The 23,550-nt window shown below is 39.4% G+C and overlaps 1 protein-coding gene across 3 annotated transcripts in view; it reads left to right on the top strand.

Moving 5' to 3' along the window:
- The window catches only part of LOC128645441 (neurabin-1), an 824,161-nt gene that overhangs the window by 246,808 nt on the left and 553,803 nt on the right, over window positions 1-23,550 (top strand). For all 3 annotated transcript variants that reach the window (XM_053698450.1, XM_053698449.1, XM_053698448.1), the window contains exon 6: window positions 18,912-19,041. In XM_053698450.1, the coding sequence (XP_053554425.1) occupies window positions 18,912-19,041 (130 nt within the window). The remainder of the gene's footprint in view (window positions 1-18,911; window positions 19,042-23,550) is intronic.

The raw sequence follows: 23,550 nt of genomic DNA, 5'->3' as shown, positions 1-23,550 counted from the left end.
TAATTGTAACTTAAGTTAGGATTTATTTTACAGGTAATTTTGTATTTCTTTTAGCTATGTAGTTATTAAATAGTTAATAACTATTTAATAACTATTCTATCTAGCTAAAATAAATACAAAGTTACCTGTAAAATAAATATAAATCCTAAGATAGCTATAATATAATTATTAATTATATTGTAGCTATCTTGGGTTTATTTTACAGGTAGGTATTTATTTTTAAATAGGAATAATTTATTAAAGTATAGTGTAGTGTTAGGTGTAATTGTAACTTAGGTTAGGATTTATTTCACAGGTACATTTCTCTTTATTTTAGCTAGGTAAGCTATTAAATAGTTAATAACTATTTAATAGCTATTGTACATGGTTAAAATAAATTGAAAAGTACCTGTGAAATAAATATAAATCCTAAGATAGCTAGAATATAATTATTATTTATATTGTAGCTATATTAGGGTTTATTTTAAAGGTAAGTATTTAGTTTTAAATAGGATTCATTTACTTAATAAGAGTTAATTTATTTAGATTTATTTAATTAATATTTAAGTTAGGGGGGCGTTAGGGTTAGGGTTAGACTTAGGTTTAGGGGTTAATAATTTTATGACAGTGGCGGCGGCGTAGTGGGGGGCAGGATAGGGGTTAATAAATTTATTATAGGTGGCGACGGTGTAGGGGGGGCAGGATAGGGGTTAATAAATTTATTATAGGTGGCGACGGTGTAGGGGGGGCAGGATAGGGGTTAATACATTTAATATAGGTTGCGGCGGGTTCAGGGAGCGGCGGTTTAGGGGTTAATATGTATAGAGTAGCTTGCGGTGGGCTCCGGGAGCGGCGGTTTAGGGGGTAATAACTTTATGTAGTTGCGGCGGTGTAGGGGGGGTCAGATTAGCGGTGTTTAGACTCGGGGTACATGTTAGGGTGTTAGGTGCAGACATCTCCCATAGAAATCAATGGGATGTCTGTCAGCAGCGAACTTGTACTTTCGCTATGGTCAGACTCCCATTGATTCCTATGGGATCCGCCGCCTCCAGGCTGGCTGATTGAAAACCAGGTACGCTGGGCCGTAAAAGTGCCGAGCGTACCTGCTAGTTTTTTGATAGCTAGCAAAAGTAGTGAGAATGTGCCGCACTTGTGTGCGGAACATCTGGAGTGACGTAAGAATCGATCTGTGTCGGACTGAGTCCGGCGGATCGATGCTTACGTCACAAAATTCTACTTTTGCCGGTCTCGAGCCTTGATAACTAAGGCAAATCAGCCTCGCCACAAATACGCTGCGGAATTCCAGCGTATTTGAGGTTGACGGCTTGATAACTAGGCCCCTATGTCTGTTATTCCTCCTAGTAAACGTAAAAGGTCTTTTAAAACTTCTCATTTTTCAGATGAATTTTTAAATGAAAATCATCATTCTGATTCTGATAATGGTTCCTCTGGTTCAGAGGATTCTGTCTCAGAGGTTGATGCTGATAAATCTTCATATTTATTCAAAATGGAATTTATTCGTTCTTTACTTAAAGAAGTCTTAATTGCATTAGAAATAGTGGATTCTGGTCCTCTTGATACTAAATCTAAACGTTTAAATAAGGTTTTTAAATCTCCTGTAGTTCTTCCAGAAGTTTTTCCTGTCCCTGATGCTATTTCTGAAGTAATCTCCAGGGAATGGAATAATTTGGGTAATTCATTTACTCCTTCTAAACGTTTTAAGCAATTATATCCTGTGCCATCTGACAGATTAGAGTTTTGGGACAAAATCCCTAAAGTTGATGGGGCTATCTCCACTCTTGCTAAACGTACTACTATTCCTACGGCAGATAGTACTTCCTTTAAGGATCCTTTAGATAGGAAGATTGAATCCTTTCTAAGAAAAGCTTACTTATGTTCAGGTAATCTTCTTAGACCTGCTATATCTTTAGCGGATGTTGCTGCAGCTTCAACTTTTTGGTTAGAAGCTTTAGCGCAACAAGTAACAGATCATAATTCTCATAGCATTGTTAATCTTCTTCAACATGCTAATAACTTTATTTGTGATGCCATCTTTGATATCATTAGAGTTGATGTCAGGTATATGTCTCTAGCTATTTTAGCTAGAAGAGCTTTATGGCTTAAAACTTGGAATGCTGATATGTCTTCTAAGTCAACTTTGCTTTCCCTTTCTTTCCAGGGTAATAAATTATTTGGTTCTCAGTTGGATTCTATTATCTCAACTGTTACTGGAGGGAAAGGAACTTTTTTACCACAGGATAAAAAATCTAAAGGTAAATTTAGGTCTAATAATCGTTTTCGTTCCTTTCGTCACAATAAGGAACAAAAGCCTGATCCTTCACCCACAGGAGCGGTATCAGTTTGGAAACCATCTCCAGTCTGGAATAAATCCAAGCCTTTTAGAAAACCAAAGCCAGCTCCCAAGTCCACATGAAGGTGCGGCCCTCATTCCAGCCCAGCTGGTAGGGGGCAGATTACGATTTTTCAAAGAAATTTGGATCAATTCAATTCACAATCTTTGGATTCAGAACATTGTTTCAGAAGGGTACAGAATTGGCTTCAAGATAATGCCTCCTGCAAAGAGATTTTTTCTTTCCCGTGTCCCAGTAAATCCAGCGAAAGCTCAAGCATTTCTGAAATGTGTTTCAGATCTAGAGTTGGCTGGAGTAATTATGCCAGTTCCAGTTCTGGAACAGGGGCTGGGGTTTTATTCAAATCTCTTCATTGTACCAAAGAAGGAGAATTCCTTCAGACCAGTTCTGGATCTAAAAATATTGAATCGTTATGTAAGGATACCAACATTCAAAATGGTAACTATAAGGACTATCCTGCCTTTTGTTCAGCAAGGGCATTATATGTCCACAATAGATTTACAGGATGCATATCTGCATATTCCGATTCATCCAGATCACTATCAGTTTCTGAGATTCTCTTTCCTAGACAAGCATTACCAGTTTGTGGCTCTGCCGTTTGGCCTAGCAACAGCTCCAAGAATTTTTACAAAGGTTCTCGGTGCCCTTCTGTCTGTAATCAGTGAACAGGGTATTGTGGTATTTCCTTATTTGGACGATATCTTGGTACTTGCTCAGTCTTCACATTTAGCAGAATCTCATACGAATCGACTTGTGTTGTTTCTTCAAGATCATGGTTGGAGGATCAATTTACCGAAAAGTTAATTGATTCCTCAGACAAGGGTAACCTTTTTAGGTTTCCAGATAGATTCAGTGTCCATGACTCTGTCTCTGACAGACAAGAGACGTCTAAAATTGATCTCAGCTTGTCGAAACCTTCAATCACAATCATTCCCTTCGGTAGCCTTATGCATGGAAATTCTAGGTCTTATGACTGCTGCATCGGACGCGATCCCCTTTGCTCGTTTTCACATGCGACCTCTTCAGCTCTGTATGCTGAACCAGTGGTGCAGGGATTACACAAAGATATCTCAATTAATATCTTTAAAACCGATTGTACGACACTCTCTGACGTGGTGGACAGATCACCATCGTTTAGTTCAGGGGGCTTCTTTTGTTCTTCCGACCTGGACTGTAATTTCAACAGATGCAAGTCTGACAGGTTGGGGAGCTGTTTGGGGGTCTCTGACAGCACAAGGGGTTTGGGAATCTCAGGAGGTGAGATTACCAATCAATATTTTGAAACTCTGTGCAATTTTCAGAGCTCTTCAGTCATGGCCTCTTCTAAAGAGAGAATTGTTCATTTGTTTTCAGACAGACAATATCACAACTGTGGCATACATCATTCATCAAGGAGGGACTCACAGTCCTCTGGCTATGAAAGAAGTATCTCGAATACTGGTATGGGCGGAATCCAGCTCCTGTCTAGTTTCTGCGGTTCATATCCCAGGTATAGACAATTGGGAAGCGGATTATCTCAGTCGCCAAACGTTACATCCGGGCGAATGGTCTCTTCACCCAGAGGTATTTCTTCAGATTGTTCTAATGTGGGGACTTCCAGAAATAGATCTGATGGCTTCTCATCTAAACAAGAAACTTCCCAAGTATCTGTCCAGATCCAGGGATCCTCAGGTGGAAGCAGTGGATGCATTGTCACTTCCTTGGAAGTATCATCCTGCCTATCTCTTTCCGCCTCTAGTTCTTCTTCCAAGAGTAATCTCCAAGATTCTGAAGGAATGCTCGTTTGTTCTGCTGGTGGCTCCAGCATGGCCTCACAGGTTTTGGTATGCGGATCTTGTCCGGATGGCCTCTTGCCAACCGTGGACTCTTCCGTTAAGACCAGACCTTCTGTCGCAAGGTCCTTTTTTCCATCAGGATCTCAAATCCTTAAATTTAAAGGTATGGAGATTGAACGCTTGATTCTTAGTCAAAGAGATTTCTCTGACTCTGTTATTAATACTATGTTACAGGCTCGTAAATCTGTATCTAGAAAGATATATTATAGAGTCTGGAAGACTTACATTTCTTGGTGTCTTTCTCATCATTTTTCCTGGCATTCTTTTAGAATTCCGAGAATTTTACAGTTTCTTCAGGATGGTTTGGATAAAGGTTTGTCTGCAAGTTCCTTGAAAGGACAAATCTCTGCTCTTTCTGTTCTTTTTCACAGAAAGATTGCTAATCTTCCTGATATTCATTGTTTTGTACAAGCTTTGGTTCGTATAAAACCTGTCATTAAGTCAATCTCTCCTCCTTGGAGTTTGAATTTGGTTCTGGGGGCTCTTCAAGCTCCTCCGTTTGAACCTATGCATTCATTGGACATTAAATTACTTTCTTGGAAAGTTTTGTTTCTTTTGGCCATCTCTTCTGCTAGAAGAGTTTCTGAATTATCTGCTCTTTCTTGTGAGTCTCCTTTTCTGATTTTTCATCAGGATAAGGCGGTGTTGTGAACTTCTTTTAAATTTTTACCTAAGGTTGTGAATTCTAACAACATTAGTAGAGAAATTGTGGTTCCTTCATTGTGTCCTAATCCTAAGAATTCTAAGGAGAGATCATTGCATTCTTTGGATGTAGTTAGAGCTTTGAAATATTATGTTGAAGCTACTAAGAATTTCCGAAAGACTTCTAGTCTATTCTTTATTTTATCCGGTTCTAGGAAAGGTCAGAAGGCCTCTGCCATTTCTTTGGCATCTTGGTTAAAATCTTTAATTCATCATGCTTATGTTGAGTCGGGTAAAACTCCGCCTCAAAGGATTACAGCTCATTCTACTAGGTCAGTTTCTACTTCCTGGGCGTTTAGGAATGAAGCTTCGGTTGATCAGATTTGCAAAGCAGCAACTTGGTCTTCTTTGCATACTTTTACTAAATTCTACCATTTTGATGTGTTTTCTTCTTCTGAAGCAGTTTTTGGTAGAAAAGTACTTCAGGCAGCTGTTTCAGTTTGATTCTTCTGCTTATAATTTCAGTTTTTTTTCATTATAAGATTTAAACTTTATTTTGGGTGTGGATTATTTTCAGCGGAATTGGCTGTCTTTATTTTAAACCTCCCTCTCTAGTGACTCTTGCGTGGAAGATCCACATCTTGGGTAGTCATTATCCCATACGTCACTAGCTCATGGACTCTTGCTAATTACATGAAAGAAAACATAATTTATGTAAGAACTTACCTGATAAATTCATTTATTTCATATTAGCAAGAGTCCATGAGGCCCACCCTTTTTGTGGTGGTTATGATTTTTTTGTATAAAGCACAATTATTCCAATTCCTTATTTTTTATGCTTTCGCACTTTTTTCTTATCACCCCACTTCTTGGCTATGCGTTAAACTGATTTGTGGGTGTGGTGAGGGGTGTATTTATAGGCATTTTGATTTTTGGGAAACTTTGCCCCTCCTGGTAGGAATGTATATCCCATACGTCACTAGCTCATGGACTCTTGCTAATATGAAAGAAATGAATTTATCAGGTAAGTTCTTACATAAATTATGTTTTTTGCCCATATGAGTGGTGAAGCCCTGCCTCTAGTGACTGCACATCACTGAATTAATTATATATATATATATATATATATATATATATATATATATAATTTTTTTTTTTTTTAAAAGAGGGTGGATATAACACTGTCCGAGAACAAGTCCCGTATGGTGCTATCCTGATTGGCGCTAATGTCAAGAAAAAAATAATAATTCAGAGATATACAGCTATTAATGATTGAACACCATCACTATTATATGGAAGTGGTAATCAAAATAACACACCCAAATCAATGTGATACTAGGGTGTCTATAGATGATCAGAGTGCTGCTAAGTGTAACTTGAAATGTGAGAGGGTCCCCCTAGAAAAACCTCCCTACATCGACAAAATAAAATAAATACTCAAGGAAAAGTAGTGTGACACAGTGGTAATCGAAATACATCTATGACAAACCTACATAAATGGCAGTCTGGGGCTTGTCGGACCAGCGACTAAGATGGCTGCTTTGTAGAATCAGCTGAAGAAAGGGGTTGATAAAACCGCTGTTTACTACCCCCTAATTCCTCAAACCAAACTGTTTTCAAGTGATCCAGGGCAGATTAATACCAGGCACAGATTTGGGCAACTTTTGTAAGAGATCTCAGCCCAGAAGACCTGAAGTGATGAGGTACGCAGCGGAGGCCTGAAACCTCACTCACCCCCCACATATCCTTCTCAGTCAGACTCATCAGCGATATATGCTGAAGAACAAAAATCATACCACATTGTTAAAAATCTAAGGATACTCTATACTCATATCTTTACTTTCTACCATGGAGGATTGCTCACAGGCGCTGCAAACCCCCTTTCTGGAGTTTGATATGTCAATGACTGGCATGATACTACAGACTGCTAAGCCTGAGAAGATACAGCACCCAGATCGCATGGAATCATCCCTAGGTGAACTAATAAACAGGATGCCACAGAGGCAAGTCGAAAGATGTGCCGAGTCAAGGTGTGCTAACCTGATGTCGTGGGATGCGGCCGACCCAGGGGTGAGAGTTATAGCACATTTACCTCATAAGAATGTTGTATCACTGGTTACACCGGACAAGCTAAGAGACCACCCAAAAAACCTCTACAAAATGAGGGGATCGGGAGTTAAGGGCCCTAGCTCCCCGATCCTAATGCATTACCTGCCTGTACCATGGCATCATGTGGGAGATCATTATGCGCTTGTCTGGAACTGGGATCCACAGCGTTGCGGCTTTACTATCAGAACACTACCTTCAGGCAGTGGAGACTGTGTTAACAATTCCATCACAACCCCACAATACTCCTTGGGAGCAAGTCTTCAAGAGTACCGGAGTGGGATGAGCTCTTAATTCTCCCTTTAAAGAAACTGCATCAATTTGCCAATACAGTTTTTAACTTGACTCTCTAATACTCCGCAACCTGTCACTGAAATTATTCTTGATGGCAATGAGTCTTGCAATCCCAAATCCTCTGTTATGTATAGGACACCTGGTTTAGTTCATTTTGCCTAATAATGGTAAGATCATCTTTCCTACCTCATACATGCTCAGAGGAGTCTTTCACACATACATATACATATATATATATATATATATATATATATATATATATATATATATATATATATATATATATATATATACTATTGTTCCTACGTATGTTAGGGTCTAAGTTTCTGTTTTAATTACAGAAATGTGTATTTTTTTTTTACAGAACCTTGTATTTGTACTCGGTTATATTTACTACCACCATATTCTTGAAATCTTAGCAAATTTATACCTAGAGAGTTTGTAAACCATTAGCATACTCCTATGGGATCTCACATACATACCAGATTTCTCCATTAGTTAGGTGTAGAGAATTTAAGATTAAGATCCCTAAAAGATTCCTCCGTACGTATATAGCGTAGCCTTAGTAAAGAATTACCATATATTCCCAGTTATTTAGAATTCAATTCCTATAGTTGATAGTTTCTGGGACTAACCATAGCTAATACAAATGACAATCATAATAATTATCCATTATGCTATATACTTGCCTACTGTTTACTATAAAGAAAAAATATGCGGTAGTCCCAAGAGGTAAATGAAAAAATTATTACCTTTATTTAAATATTAAGAACAGCAAAAAATAATTAAAAAGACATAAAATGAATGAAAAGATCAGTCTAACGTGTTTAGGCTAGCTGTTGCCGTAATCATAGACTATACCAGGTGTACATTAATTTGTCCTTATATACGTCACTAATCACTTGTTAAATTTTAAACAGCTGTTCAATTTGTTAACATATTAGAAACTACAATGATACAGGGATACTACGGGAAGCAGTTGATTAATACAGTTTAAAGCTGTTTTAGAAAAGCCTAATACAAAAAGTATTACTTTATGTATCTTTGCATAAAAATATATAGATATGCACATTCTTATATAGACAAGTTTCAGATACTGACATATTATGAATGTTTTTAGTTCCATCCAATTTCTTATTCATTGATATATATGCATATATAGGCATGCTTTTATATAATCGTTAAGCTATATTGTAGTATTTGTGCCAAAGCCAGTGTAATATTTATTTAAACAATTAAATGGATATATAAATATCTTTATAAGAGAGAAATGATTAAACAACTTAGGTATCTCTTCTTTGTTCATAAAACATATTTCTTTTGTTAAGTGTATCCAGTCCACGGATCATCCATTACTTATGGGATATTCTCCTTCCCAACAGGAAGTTGCAAGAGGATCACCCACAGCAGAGCTGCTATATAGCTCCTCCCCTAACTGCCATATCCAGTCATTTTCTTGCAAGCCTCAACCAAGATGGAGGTCGTAAGAGGAGAGTGGTGTTTTTATACTTAGTTTATTTCTTCAATCAAAAGTTTGTTATTTTTAAATGGTACCGGAGTGTGCTGTTTATCTGAGGCAGTATTTAGAAGAAGAATCTGCCTGCATTTTCTATGATCTTAGCAGAAGTAACTAAGATCCATGGCTGTTCTCACATATTCTGAGGAGTGAGGTAACTTCAGAGAGGGAATGGTGTGCAAGTTTTCCTGCAATAAGGTATGTGCAGTTAATATTTTTCTAGGGATGGAATTTGCTAGAAAATGCTGCTTATACCGGATTAATGTAAGTAAAGCCTTAAATGCAGTGATAGCTACTGGTATCAGGCTTATTAATTTTGATGCATACTCTTATAAAAATGTAATATAAAACGTTTGCTGGCATGTTAATCGTTTTTATATATGTTTGGTGACAAAACTTATTGGGGCCTAGTTTTTTTCCACATGGCTGGTTTGATTTCTGCCTAGAGACAGTTTCCTGAAGCTTTCCACTGTTGCAATATGAGTGGGAAGGGCCTATTTTAGTGCTTTTCTGTGCAGCTAAAAATACTGACAGAGACATTCAGCTTCCCTCTGCATGATACAGGACATCTCTGAAGGGCTCAAAAGGCTTCAAAGTCGTGTTTGAGGAGGGTAACAATCACAGTAGACTGTGGCAGTTGTTGTGACTGTGTTTAAAAAACGTTTTTGTCATTTATTATTCTGTTTTTGTTATTAAGGGGTTAATCATCCATTTGCAAGTGGGTGCAATGCTCTGCTGACTTGTTACATACACTGTAAAAATTTTGTTAGTGTAACTGCCTTTTTTCACTGTTATTTCAAATTTTGTCAAAATCTGTTTCTCTTAAAGGCACAGTAACGTTTTTTATATTGCTTGTTAACTTGGTTTAAAGTGTTTTCCAAGCTTGCTAGTCTCATTGCTAGTCTGTACAAACATGTCTGAAACAGAGGATACTTGTTCATTATGTTTAAAAGCCATGGTGGAGCCCCATAGGAGAATGTGTACTAAATGTATTGATTTAACCTTAAACAGTAAAGATCAGTCTTTATCTATAAAAGAATTGTCACCAGAGGGGTCTGTCGAGGGGGGAAGTTATGCCGACTAACTCTCCCCACGTGTCGGACCCTTCGCCTCCCGCTCAAGGGATGCACGCTAATATGGCGCCAAGTACATCAGGGACACCCATAGCGATTACTTTGCAGGACATGGCTGCAATCATGAATAATACCCTGTCAGAGGTATTATCCAGATTGCCTGAATTGAGAGGCAAGCGCGATAGCTCTGGGGTTAGACGAGATACAGAGCGCGTAGATGCTGTAAGAGCCATGTCTGATACTGCGTCACAATATGCAGAACCTGAGGACGGAGAGCTTCAGTCTGTGGGTGACGTCTCTGATTCGGGGAGGCCTGATTCAGAGATTTCTAATTTTAAATTTAAGCTTGAGAACCTCCGTGTATTGCTTGGGGAGGTATTAGCTGCTCTGAATTACTGTGACACAATTGCAGTGCCAGAGAAATTGTGTAGGCTGGATAAATACTATGCAGTGCCGGTGAGTACTGATGTTTTTCCAATACCTAAAAGGCTTACAGAAATTATTAGTAAGGAGTGGGATAGGCCCGGTGTGCCCTTTTCCCCACCTCCTATATTTAGAAAAATGTTTCCAATAGATGCCACTACACGGGACTTATGGCAGACTGTCCCTAAGGTGGAGGGAGCAGTTTCTACTTTAGCAAAGCGTACCACTATCCCGGTTGAGGACAGTTGTGCTTTTTCAGATCCAATGGATAAAAAATTAGAGGGTTACCTTAAGAAAATGTTTATTCAACAAGGTTTTATTTTACAGCCCCTTGCATGCATTGCGCATGTCACTGCTGCGGCGGCATTCTGGTTTGAGGCCCTGGAAGAGGCCATCCATACAGCTCCATTGACTGAAATTGTTGACAAGCTTAGAACTCTTAAGCTAGCTAACTCATTTGTTTCTGATGCCATTGTTCATTTGACTAAACTAACGGCTAAGAATTCCGGATTCGCCATCCAGGCGCGTAGGGCGCTATGGCTCAAATCCTGGTCAGCTGATGTGACTTCAAAGTCTAAATTACTCAACATTCCTTTCAAGGGGCAGACCTTATTCGGGCCTGGTTTGAAAGAAATTATTGCTAACATTACTGGAGGTAAGGGTCATACCCTTCCTCAGGACAGGGCCAAATCAAAGGCCAAACAGTCTAATTTTCGTGCCTTTCGAAATTCCAAGGCAGGTGCAGCATCAACTTCCTCCGCTTCAAGACAAGAGGGAACTTTTTCTCAATCTAAGCAGGCCTGGAAACCTAACCAGTCCTGGAACAAAGGCAAGCAGGCCAGAAAGCCTGCTGCTGCCTCTAAGACAGCATGAAGGAACGGCCCCCTATCCGGCGACGGATCTAGTAGGGGGCAGACTTTTTCTCTTCGCCCAGGCGTGGGCAAGAGATGTTCAGGATCCCTGGGCGTTGGAGATCATATCTCAGGGATATCTTCTGGACTTCAAAGCTTCCCCTCCACAAGGGAGATTTCATCTTTCAAGGTTATCTGCAAGTCAGATAAAGAAAGAGGCATTCCTACGCTGTGTGCAAGACCTCCTAGTAATGGGAGTGATCCATCCAGTTCCGCGGACGGAACAAGGACGGGGTTTTTATTCAAATCTGTTTGTGGTTCCCAAAACAGAGGGAACCTTCAGACCAATTTTGGATCTAAAGATCTTAAACAAATTCCTCAGAGTTCCATCTTTCAAAATGGAAACTATTCGGACCATCCTACCCATGATCCAAGAAGGTCAGTACATGACCACAGTGGACTTAAAGGATGCCTACCTTCACATACCGATTCACAAAGATCATCATCGGTTCCTAAGGTCTGCCTTTCTAGACAGGCATTACCAATTTGTAGCTCTTCCCTTCGGGTTGGCTACAGCCCCGAGAATCTTTACGAAGGTTCTGGGCTCACTTCTGGCGGTTCTAAGACCGCGAGGCATAGCGGTGGCTCCGTATCTAGACGACATCCTGATACAGGCGTCAAGCTTTCAAATTGCCAAGTCTCATACAGAGATAGTTCTGGCATTTCTGAGATCGCACGGGTGGAAAGTGAACGAGGAAAAGAGTTCTCTATCCCCACTCACAAGAGTCTCCTTCTTAGGGACTCTTATAGATTCTGTAGAGATGAAAATGTACCTGACGGAGTCCAGGTTATCAAAGCTTCTAAATGCTTGCCGTATTCTTCATTCCATTCCGCGCCCTTAGGTGGCTCAGTGTATGGAGGTGATCGGCTTAATGGTAGCGGCAATGGACATAGTGCCATTTGCGCGCCTACATCTCAGACCGCTGCAATTATGCATGCTAAGTCAGTGGAATGGGGATTACACAGATTTGTCCCCTCTGCTAAATCTGGATCAAGAGACCAGAGATTCTCTTCTCTGGTGGTTGTCTCGGGTCCACCTGTCCGAGGGTATGACCTTTCGCAGGCCAGATTGGACAATAGTAACGACAGATGTCAGCCGCCTGGGCTGGGGTTCAGTCTGGAACTCCCTGAAGGCTCAGGGCTTGTGGACTCAGGAGGAGGCACTCCTTCTGATAAACATTCTGGAATTAAGAGCGATATTCATTTGGCCTCAGTTAGCAACACTGAGGTTCATCAGATTACAGTCGGACAATATCACGACTGTGGCTTACATCAACCATCAAGGGGGAACCAGGAGTTCCCTAGCGATGTTAGAAGTCTCAAAAATAATTCGCTGGGCAGAGACTCACTCTTGCCACCTGTCCGCAATCCATATCCCAGGCTTGGAGAACTGGGAGGCGGATTTTCTAAGTCGTCAGACTTTTCACCCGGGGGAGTGGGAACTCCATCCGGAGGTGTTTGCTCAATTGATTATTCGTTGGGGCAAACCAGAGTTGGATCTCATGGCGTCTCGCCAGAGCGCCAAGCTTCCTTGTTACGGATCCAGGTCCAGGGACCCAGAAGCGACGCTGATAGATGCTCTAGCAGCTCCTTGGTTCTTCAACCTGGCTTATGTGTTTCCACCGTTTCCTCTGCTCCCTCGACTGATTGCCAAAATCAAACAGGAGAGAGCATCGGTGATTCTAATAGCGCCTGCATGGCCACGCAGGACCTGGTATGCAGACCTAGTGGACATGTCATCCTTTCCACCATGGACTCTGCCTCTAAGACAGGACCTTCTAATACAAGGTCCTTTCAATCATCCAAATCTAATTTCTCTGAGACTGACTGCATGGAGATTGAACGCTTGATTCTATCAAAGCGTGGCTTCTCCGAGTCAGTCATTGATACCTTAATACAGGCACGAAAGCCTGTTACCAGGAAAATCTATCACAAGATATGGCGTACATATCTTTACTGGTGTGAATCCAAGAATTACTCATGGAGTAAGGTTATGATTCCTAGGATATTGTCCTTTCTCCAAGAGGGTTTGGACAAAGGATTATCAGCTAGTTCCTTAAAGGGACAGATTTCTGCTCTGTCTATTCTTTTGCACAAGCGTCTGGCAGAAGTTCCAGACGTCCAGGCATTTTGTCAGGCTTTGGTTAGAATTAAGCCTGTGTTTAAACCTGTTGCTCCCCCATGGAGCTTAAACTTGTTTCTTAAAGTTCTTCAAGGAGTTCCGTTTGAACCCCTTCATTCCATGGATATTAAGCTTTTATCTTGGAAAGTTCTGTTTTTGATGGCTATTTCCTCGGCTCGTAGAGTCTCTGAGCTATCTGCCTTACAATGTGATTCTCCTTATCTGATTTTTCATGCAGATAAGGTAGTTCTGCGTAACAAACCTGGGTTTTTACCTAAGGTGGTTTCTAACAAGAATATCAATCAAGAGATTGTTGTTCCATCATTGTGTCCTAATCCTTCTTCAAAGAAGGAACGTCTTTTACATAATCTGGACGTAGTCCGTGCCTTGAAGTTTTACTTACAAGCTACTAAAGATTTTCGTCAAACATCTTCCCTGTTTGTCGTTTATTCTGGACAGAGGAGAGGTCAAAAAGCTTCGGCTACCTCTCTTTCCTTTTGGCTTCGGAGTATTATACGCCTAGCCTATGAGACTGCTGGACAGCAGCCCCCTGAAAGAATTACAGCTCATTCTACTAGAGCTGTGGCTTCCACCTGGGCCTTTAAAATTGAGGCCTCTGTTGAACAGATTTGCAAGGCCGCGACTTGGTCTTCGCTTCACACTTTTTCAAATTTTTACAAATTTGATACTTTTGCTTCTTCGGAGGCTGTTTTTGGGAGAAAGGTTCTTCAGGCAGTGGTTCCTTCCGCATAATCCCTGCCTTGTCCCTCCCATCATCCGTGTACTTTAGCTTTGGTATTGGTATCCCATAAGTAATGGATGATCCGTGGACTGGATACACTTAACAAGAGAAAACATAATTTATGCTTACCTGATAAATTTATTTCTCTTGTAGTGTATCCAGTCCACGGCCCGCCCTGTCCTTTTAAGGCAGGTCTAAAATTTAATTAAACTACAGTCACCACTGCACCCTATGGTTTCTCCTTTCTCTGTTTGTTTCGGTCGAATGACTGGATATGGCAGTTAGGGGAGGAGCTATATAGCAGCTCTGCTGTGGGTGATCCTTTTGCAACTTCCTGTTGGGAAGGAGAATATCCCATAAGTAATGGATGATCCGTGGACTGGATACACTACAAGAGAAATAAATTTATCAGGTAAGCATAAATTATGTTTTTAACCACATTCAATTATTTTAAATACACTATGGAGGCAATGGTTGCATATTAAACAGTCCTAAACTACTTATAGCTGACATTGTTGCTAAAAAAGAGCATGTACTCCAAATCAGTGAAGGAACATGATAAAAAGTATCAAAATATGTATTTTAACGGTACTGACTATAACTGGGGTAAAGGAAAAAATATGTTTATAGACAATATAGGATTTAGGTATAGATATAAGGTATCATTATTCCCAGAAATGTATAAGGTCAAACTCAGAATTAAACCCATCTGGGACCTGAGTTCTGAGTCTGAATATCCAATATACCTCTTGTCTTCCTAGAATCTAAAACCTATTTCCTCCTCTTATAGGAGTTTTTATAGCTTCCATTATGTTCCAGCTAAAGAATTTTACTGATTGATCATGGATCTCTATAAAATGTCTGCTTAGTTCAGAGCAGCGGATTTTATTTCTAATATCCCCTAGATGCTCTCTAATACGAGTTCTCACATCACGAGTGGTGAGTCCTACGTATTGACTACCATTCTACCAGATATATAACATAAGAAAAGCTGCAATTCAAGCAACCCTGTATGTTAAAGGTTTCTCCAGTTGCATATGAAGTAAATGTGCTCGTTACATTATGAAACTTACATGCTTTACAGCTACTGCTGCCACACTTAAAGCTACCATTATGTTGGAGCCAAGAACTAGGATTAGTATGTACTTGAGTATTTCTTAACATGCTTGGTGAAAAAGTGTTAGCTAAGGTGTTATTTTTAGTGTAAACAAATCTACATCCATCTCCAATAATCTCTTTTAAAGTTTCATCTACATAAAGAATAGGGAGATATTTTTTCACAATGCTACATATGTACTGATTAGAATATTTAGTGATGAATGTAGGTCTGTCATCTGTTCTTTTCTCTTTTTTGTTTTGCAATAGATCTTCTCTCTTATATTTATCTACTTCACTTTTGATTTTAAGCACCTCATTTTTGTGGTAACCTCTAGCTGTAAAACGATTCACTAATTCAGTACATTCTCTGACATAATCAGTGTTTTTAGAGCAGTTACGTTTAACTCGCATCATTTGTCCCTTAATGATGCCTTTAAAGACATGTTTTGGATGACTACTGGTAGCATACAGTAATGCATTACCAGCAATGGGTTTACAATATAAAGTGGTATTTACACAATTATGCACAGCTTCACCTAACAGCGTAATATCAAGGAAGTTTATTTTTGTTTTATTCCACTCTTTTTTGTGAAACTCAGACCCATTTGATTAGTGTTAAGATAATTAAGGAATTCATTTGCTGTATTCTCGTTTGCTTCCCATATCAACACAAGATCATCTATAAATCTCTTATAGTAAATTATGCATTCATGGAAAGGATTAGTGTCACTGTATATGAATATTTCCTCCAGCCAACCCATAACTAGATTTGCGTATGAGGGCGCAAACTTCGCCCCCATCGCAGTTCCTTGTTTTTGTATATAGTGATCATTCTCAAATGTAAAGCTATTATGTTCAAGCAAAAATTTAATAATTTTTAACACATATTTCTTAAAGGCATCCTCTAGTTTGTTGTCTTTATCTAGATAATATTCAATAGCCTGTAGCCCTATAGAATGGGGGATTGAAGAGTACAACGAAATAGCATCTATTGTGAGCCAGCTATAACTTTCTTTCCACTCACAGTCATTGAAGATATTTACTATATGCATGGTGTCTCTAACATAGCTAGTGAGGGAAAGAACATATGGCTGTAGTATATCATCTACCCATTCAGACACATGTTCTAACAAAGAGCCATTACCAGACACAATAGGTCTTCCTTTAATATTGTCTAGGCCTTTGTGTGTCTTGGGTAGATGATAGAACACAGCTGTTCTTGGAAATTCAACATATAATCAAAACTAGATGTATCTTTGAATCCATTTCTTTTACCTTCATTGAGGATTTTAAACAATTGTTTTTGAAAGTCAATACGTGGGTTATAGCTAACGTTTTTGTATACATTAGGATCTTCTAGCTGTCTCTTAGCTTCTGCTATATACCAGGACTTATCGCAGACAACAATACTACTGCCCTTGTCCGCACGTTTAATAATGATGTTCTCATTTTTTTCAAGAGCTACCAATGCATCTTTCTCTTTTCTCGTTAATTTGTGTCTTCTTTTGTTTATATTCTTATATACATTTCCTGTCTTAAATCTGTTAAGTTCAGTTAGATCTTCTACCACTCTTTTCTGAAAAAGCTCAAGTTGTTTACCCTCTACTGTTTTACTCTACTGTTTACTGTAACACCATATAGTCTGTAAAATATGCGTATCTATTATAAGCTATATTACATTTAGTGAGGGGTCTAAAATGTATTCATTGTGTGCTTTCCAGTTACTTAGTAGGCTAGGCCCATATACCTCTTACATAAATAGCTGATGTCTGATATTACAGTTTAATGGTTTCTATCCACAATAATATTCTGTTGTATGCAAGTCTGCTTATAATGTTTTACCTACATAAATATAAAACAGAGGTTTAGCCAATCACTGGGTCCCAAAAGTGCCCCCTATATTTCTTCTTCCTTCTTTATGTTTAGTTTCCCAAGAATCAATAGGGTCCAAGAGTGGCCTCTCATCACCTAGAAGGCCTTCTGACATTATACTATGGAATCTGACATTTGATAATTAATATGCTTTTTCTTTGTTTTTTTGAAAAGATGTTATATATTTTTATTGTAAGTGTATTCCAGGCTATTTTTGTATATTGTAACATGCCTGATATGTACCACTTAGTAATCCTTAATAAAAATAATAAATGGCAATCAAAACCAATAAATGGAATTCAATAAATAAAGTACCAGTTTAGAAGGACAAAAATCTACATGTATTCACACAAAGATAAAACACTCTAATGGATACCAAAAAGTGAAAAATACAATTCAAAAAGAAAGTTCCAGTGTCCCAATCAAAAGTAAACAATGGATATCCCGACTTAATCAATCAATGTACTTACGGACAAGACCGTAATCCTATGAGATAAGGAATAGGCGTCGGAAGAGCTGCCCACAGTAGTATGAAGTGTGCTTCAATGGAGCTAGTAGAAACTTCAAACTGTACTCTGGAGGTATAAAAAGGAGGGACATCAAAGGAGAGACATAGCGTGATACTGTATATGTGTATATATATATATTACATGTATTATTTATAAAAAAAAATATAAACCATGAGGCAAGCATTCCCTTTAATGTTCAAATTTCACACACTTTTTTTTATGTATCATGACATTTTAGGGAATGCTCGCCTTCCTCAGACAATAGCAAAGTAAGTAATAGGGCTCAGTATATACCCTATAACCCCTCCCACAGGTAGACCCACCTAAGGGGTTGCCTTAGCAACCAAGTGTATAAAATATCTATGTTCATTTCCATACCTATATAACTAATTACAAATTCATTCAGAACAGTGATTGTCACTAACTGCTTGCTTATGTTCAAACTACAGTTGTTCCCCGCTCATCAAATAGTAAATGAAGGTTAGTTGCACTTTATTAACATATATGCTCATAACAGCGGGTTAGGGACCGGAGCCCCGCTGTAAAATGAAAACAGTCTTCAAGTGAAACAAGGAGGCTTTAGCTTTTTCACTTGCCAGTGCGTTTAAAAGCTTGAAAACATGTTTGAACTAACATATATTAGGGGTGCAATAGTGCTACGTTTAGTTTAACACTAGCACAGCACAGTATTCAATAAATACTGTACCTGTAAAATAGTGGCAATTACTGAAGTAAAATTTGCCAGACTATAACACTGAGACACAGATTGCACTGTAATTCTGTAAACAGAGTTAACTATGCATAACAAAATGGTGGCAGTCACTTTTCTCGCAATCTCACGAAGATTACAGCACTGTTTCAAAATCCTTGGAGGTTGAACCTTTAGCTCCACAAAGCGCTGTAAAGTGAGGTATACCTGTATTGTATTAATAATCAACCCTAAAATACATATATTAATTCTGATTGGATATCACAAATTACCATACCTCCAATATTTATTTCTATCTTTGCTGACAAGTTCTAAGATGCTGAGCCACATCTCCTGATGCAACTCTACACCCCCATTTGCTGATAACATCATCAGCCAGGTTATGTCAAAACCCTGGAGCTCATATTGCACATCCATAATTGAGCACTATTGTTCACTTTGCTTTTTTCTGATGAAGGGGAGCTATCCCAAAAAGATTGCGATACACAGAGTGTGTGAAATTTTGAAAATTCCAGTGAATGCTTGCATCATGCTTTAAATGGATGACTGATTGCTAGCACCCTGGTGGATGACATTGGAGTGAGAGTGCACTTCTGTGTGGAGGTATATATCTTCACTGGTGTTTTTTTTTTCTTTTTAAAAATTTTTACATTGCAGTTTTTCCAGAGGTTTAACTTGCTACTCAAGAACTTCTGTCTTTAAATATAGATTTCTAATTGGAAGAGAGAAGCCAGGAACTCAAAGTGAGGTTGCTCGCCTGATCAGTGAAACTTTGGAACAAGAAAGATGTCAGCAACAGTTGTATGATCAGCACTATTCAGAAGGAAGTACTGGTCAGGTATAAGAAACTAAAATATACTTGTTTTTTTTTTTTTTAAATGTATTTATACATATAAACATCATTTTTTTTTTTTTAAATCTATTGTACTATTTTCTTTTGAAGCAGCAGTGTGCCTAGATAGATTTGTCTGGTAACAAAATATTACAGACATGAACATTAACCTGAAATTCTCTGAAGGAGTCCATAGACTGTGTGTAAAACATAACGTATGAGCATCTTATTTCTTCTACAAGATATGACGAGTCCACGGATTTCATCCTTACTTGTGGGATTTATCCTCCTACTAACAGGAAGTGGCAAAGAGCACCACAGCAGAGCTGTATATAGCTCCTCCCTTCCCTCCACCCCCAGTCATTCTCTTTGCCTGTATAGTAATAGGAAGAGGTAAAGTGAGGTGTTAGTTTAGAGTCTTCAATCAAGAAGCTTTTTTTATTTTAAAATGGTGCCAGTGAGTACTATTTTCCTCAGGGAGAAATCATCAGTCTGGATTACCAAGAGGAATGGAGACATTATTTTTTTCTGCCCTGATGTTGATGATCTTAGCAAACGTTATCTAAGATCCATTTTGGTTCCCACAGAGCTTCTGAAGGTAGTGTAAGAAAATCTTCAGTGTGGAGAACGGAGTCATTCTACAAGCAGCATTGAGGTATGTTCAGTCCTTTACTTCTGGGGAGACTTGTTATATCAGAACAGACTTACATTATTTCCTGCCGGGGAAGGGGCAATCAGTAGGCACTATATGTTTTATGGTGGAACTGGAATTTACCTTATTTTATATTGATACTATACTGTGATATGTGAGTCAATATGGGCTAGACAATAAGGCAGCAAAGCCCTAGCTCCGGTGGGGCCCAGGTTTAATTTGCAATCAACAGATCGTCATTTTCACTGAATTGAGTACCCGGGGGGCAGGTATGCGCCACAGCAGAGCTGTGGCGAGGTGCAGGGGCTGATATTGTTTAAAAACTTATTATATACAATAAAGGTGCTGTAAGTGTTACTTGAACAAATTGTGCAATAATATTTAGCTAACTTGAGCCTAATAGGATTTTTTTATTGCTGCAAAAATCGTTTTTTGTGAGATCAGAAAAATTGTTGCGCTTTTATTATTTAAAGGCGCAGTACACTTTTCTTAAAAAATTTTTTGAGTTTGTATTTTGACTTCAGAGGTCAACAAATAAGGTTAAGAACGACTATTATTGCTATTGCTAGTCGGTTTAACATGTCTGATTCTGAGGAAATTCCTTGTTCTTTGTGTTTAGATGCCATTGTGGACCCCCTCTTACTTTGTGCCCCACTTGTACTGAAAGGGCCTTACAATGTAAAAAACATATTTTATGTAAAGAAAGTGTGCATAAGGATGATTCTCAGTCTGAGGAGAATCAGGATATGCCGCCAAATTCTCCCCAAGTGTCACAACCTTTAACGCCCACCCAAGCAACGCCGGGTTCCTCAACCGCGTCTACTTCATTTACTCTGCAGGATATGGCTGCAGTTATGTCAAATACCCTTACAGAGTTATTATCTAAGTTGCCAGTGTTACAGGGCAAACGCAGTAGGACAGGAATCAATGTAAATACTGAGTCCTCTTGATGCTTTGTTGGCTATTTCCGATGTACCCTCACAGGGATCTGATTTGGGGGTCAGGGAACTTCTGTCTGAGGGAGAACTTTCCGAATCGGGAAGTGTGTTACCTCAGATGGACTCGGACGTCATGCCCTTTAGATTTAAGCTGGAACGCCTCCGCCTGTTACTTCGTGAGGTTTTTAGCGACTCTGGATGACTGTGACTCTATTGTGGTACCACCAGAGAAATTGTGTAAAATGGACAAATATTTTCTCTTGTTAAGTGTATTCAGTCCACGGGTCATCCATTACTTATGGGATATATTCCCTTCCCAACAGGAAGTTGCAAGAGGATCACCCAAGCAGAGCTGCTATATAGCTCCTCCCCTCACATGTCATATCCAGTCATTCTCTTGCAACTCAACTAGATAGGACGTTGTGAGAGGTCTGTGGTGTTTTTTATACTTAGTTTATTTCTTCACCCAAAAGTTTGTTATTGTAAATGGCACCGGAGTGTGCTGTTTGTTCTCAGGCAGTATTTGGAAGAAGAATCTGCCTGCGTTTTCTATGATCTTAGCAGAAGTAACTAAGATCCACTGGCTGTTCTCGCACATTCTGAGCAGTGGGGTAACTTTCAGAAAGGGAATAGCGTGTGGGGAATCCTGCAAACAAGGTATGTGCAGTAAATTATTTTTCTAAGGAATGGAATTGACTAAGAAAATACTGCTGATACCGATGCAATGTAAGTACAGCCTTAAATGCAGTAGCGACTGGTATCAGGCTGATGAATGTATGTACAATAAGTAATTTTCTAAGGAATGGAATTTGACTAAGAAAATACTGTTAATACTGAAGTAATGTATGAGCCTTAACTGCAGTAGAAGCGACTGGTAGCAGGCTTATTAATAACACTACCTAACTTTTAAAGTGCATGTTTAAAACATTTACTGGCATGTTATTCGTTTTTTGTGAGGTACTTTGGTGATAAATCTTTTGGGGCATGATTTTCCACATGGCTGTCGTTTATTTCTACATAGAAACGGTTAACTGAGGTTTCCCACTGTTGTAATATGAGTGGGAGGGGCCTATTTTAGCGCTTTTTTGTGCAGTAAAAATTCAGTTACAGTCTTCCTGCTTCTTCCTCCTTGATCCAGGACGTCTCTAGAGAGCTCAGGGGTCTTCAAAATTCATTTTGAGGGAGGTAATCAGTCACAGCAGACCTGTGACAGTGTGTTTGACTGTGATAAAAACGTTAATTGTTAAATTGATTATCCGTTTTTGGGTATTAAGGGGTTAATCATCCATTTGCTAGTGGGTGCAATGCTTTGCTAACTTAATACATTTACTGTGAAAATTTGGTTGCTATAACTGATTTGGTTCATTGTTATTTCAACTGTGACGATTTTTTGTGCTTCTTAAAGGCGCAGTAGCGTTTTTTATATTGCTTGTAAACTTATTTGAAAGGATTTTCCAAGCTTGCTAGTCTCATTGCTAGTCTGTTTAAACATGTCTGACACAGATGAATCTGTTTGTTCACTATGTTTGAAGGCCAGTGTGGAGCCCCACAGAAATATGTGTACTAAATGTATTGATGTCACTTTGAATAAAAGTCAATTTATATCTGTAAAGAAATTATCACCAGACAACGAGGGGGAAGTTATGCCGACTAACTCTCCTCACGTGTCAGTACCTTCGCCTCCCGCTCAGGAGGCTCGTGATATTGTGGCGCCAAGTACATCAGAGAGGCCCATACAAATCACTTTGCAAGACATGGCTGTTATGACAGAGGTATTATGTAAATTGCCTGAATTAAGAGGCAAGCGCGATAGCTCTGGGTTAAGGACAGAGCGCGCTGATGATGTGAGAGCCATGTCTGATACTGCGTCACAATTTGCAGAACATGAGGACGGAGAGCTTCATTCTGTGGGTGACGGATCTGATCCAGGGAGACCGGATTCAGAGATTTCTAATTTTAAATTTAAGCTTGAGAACCTCTGTGTATTGCTAGGGGAGGTATTAGCGGCTCTGAATGATTGTAACACGGTTGCAATTCCAGAGAAAATATGTAGGTTGGATAGATACTTTGCGGTACCAGTGTGTACTGACGTTTTTCCTATACCTAAAAGGCTTATAGAAATTATTAGCAAGGAGTGGGATAGACCCGGTGTGCCCTTTTCCCCTCCTCCGATATTTAGAAAAATGTTTCCAATAGACGCCACCACACAAGACTTATGGCAGACTGTCCCTAAGGTGGAGGGAGCAGTTTCTACTTTAGCTAAACGTACCACTATCCCGGTGGAGGATAGTTGTGCTTTTTCGGATCCAATGGATAAAAAATTAGAAGGTTACCTTACGAAAATGTTTGTTCAACAAGGTTTTATCTTACAGCCCCTTGCATGCATTGCGCCTGTCACTGCTGCTGCGGCATTCTGGTTTGAGTCTCTGGAAGAGGCCATTCGCACAGCTCCATTGGATGAGATTATAGCCAAGCTTAAAGCACTTAAGCTAGCTAATGCATTTGTTTCTGATGCCGTTGTACATTTAACCAAACTAACGGCTAAGAACTCCGGATTCGCCATCCAGGCGCGCAGAGCGCTATGGCTTAAATCCTGGTCAGCTGACTTGACTTCTAAATCTAAATTGCTTAATATTCCTTTCAAAGGGCAGACCTTATTCGGGCCCGGCTTGAAAGAAATTATTGCTGACATTACTGGAGGTAAGGGTCATACTCTTCCTCAGGACAGGGCCAAATCAAAGGCCAAACAGTCTAATTTTCGTGCCTTTCGTAACTTCAAGGCAGGAGCAGCATCAACTTCCTCCGCTCCAAAACAGGAAGGACCTGTTGCTCGTTACAGACAGCGCTGGAAAGCTAACCAGCCCTGGAACAAGGGCAAGCAGGCCAGAAAGCCTACTTCTGCCCCTAAGACAGCATGAAGAGAGG

Source organism: Bombina bombina, chromosome 1, assembly GCF_027579735.1.
Source record: "Bombina bombina isolate aBomBom1 chromosome 1, aBomBom1.pri, whole genome shotgun sequence".
In the NCBI taxonomy this organism is placed as follows: domain Eukaryota; kingdom Metazoa; phylum Chordata; class Amphibia; order Anura; family Bombinatoridae; genus Bombina; species Bombina bombina.
Note: the sequence above shows the minus strand (reverse complement) of the source record. Positions and strands in the feature narration are given on the sequence as shown.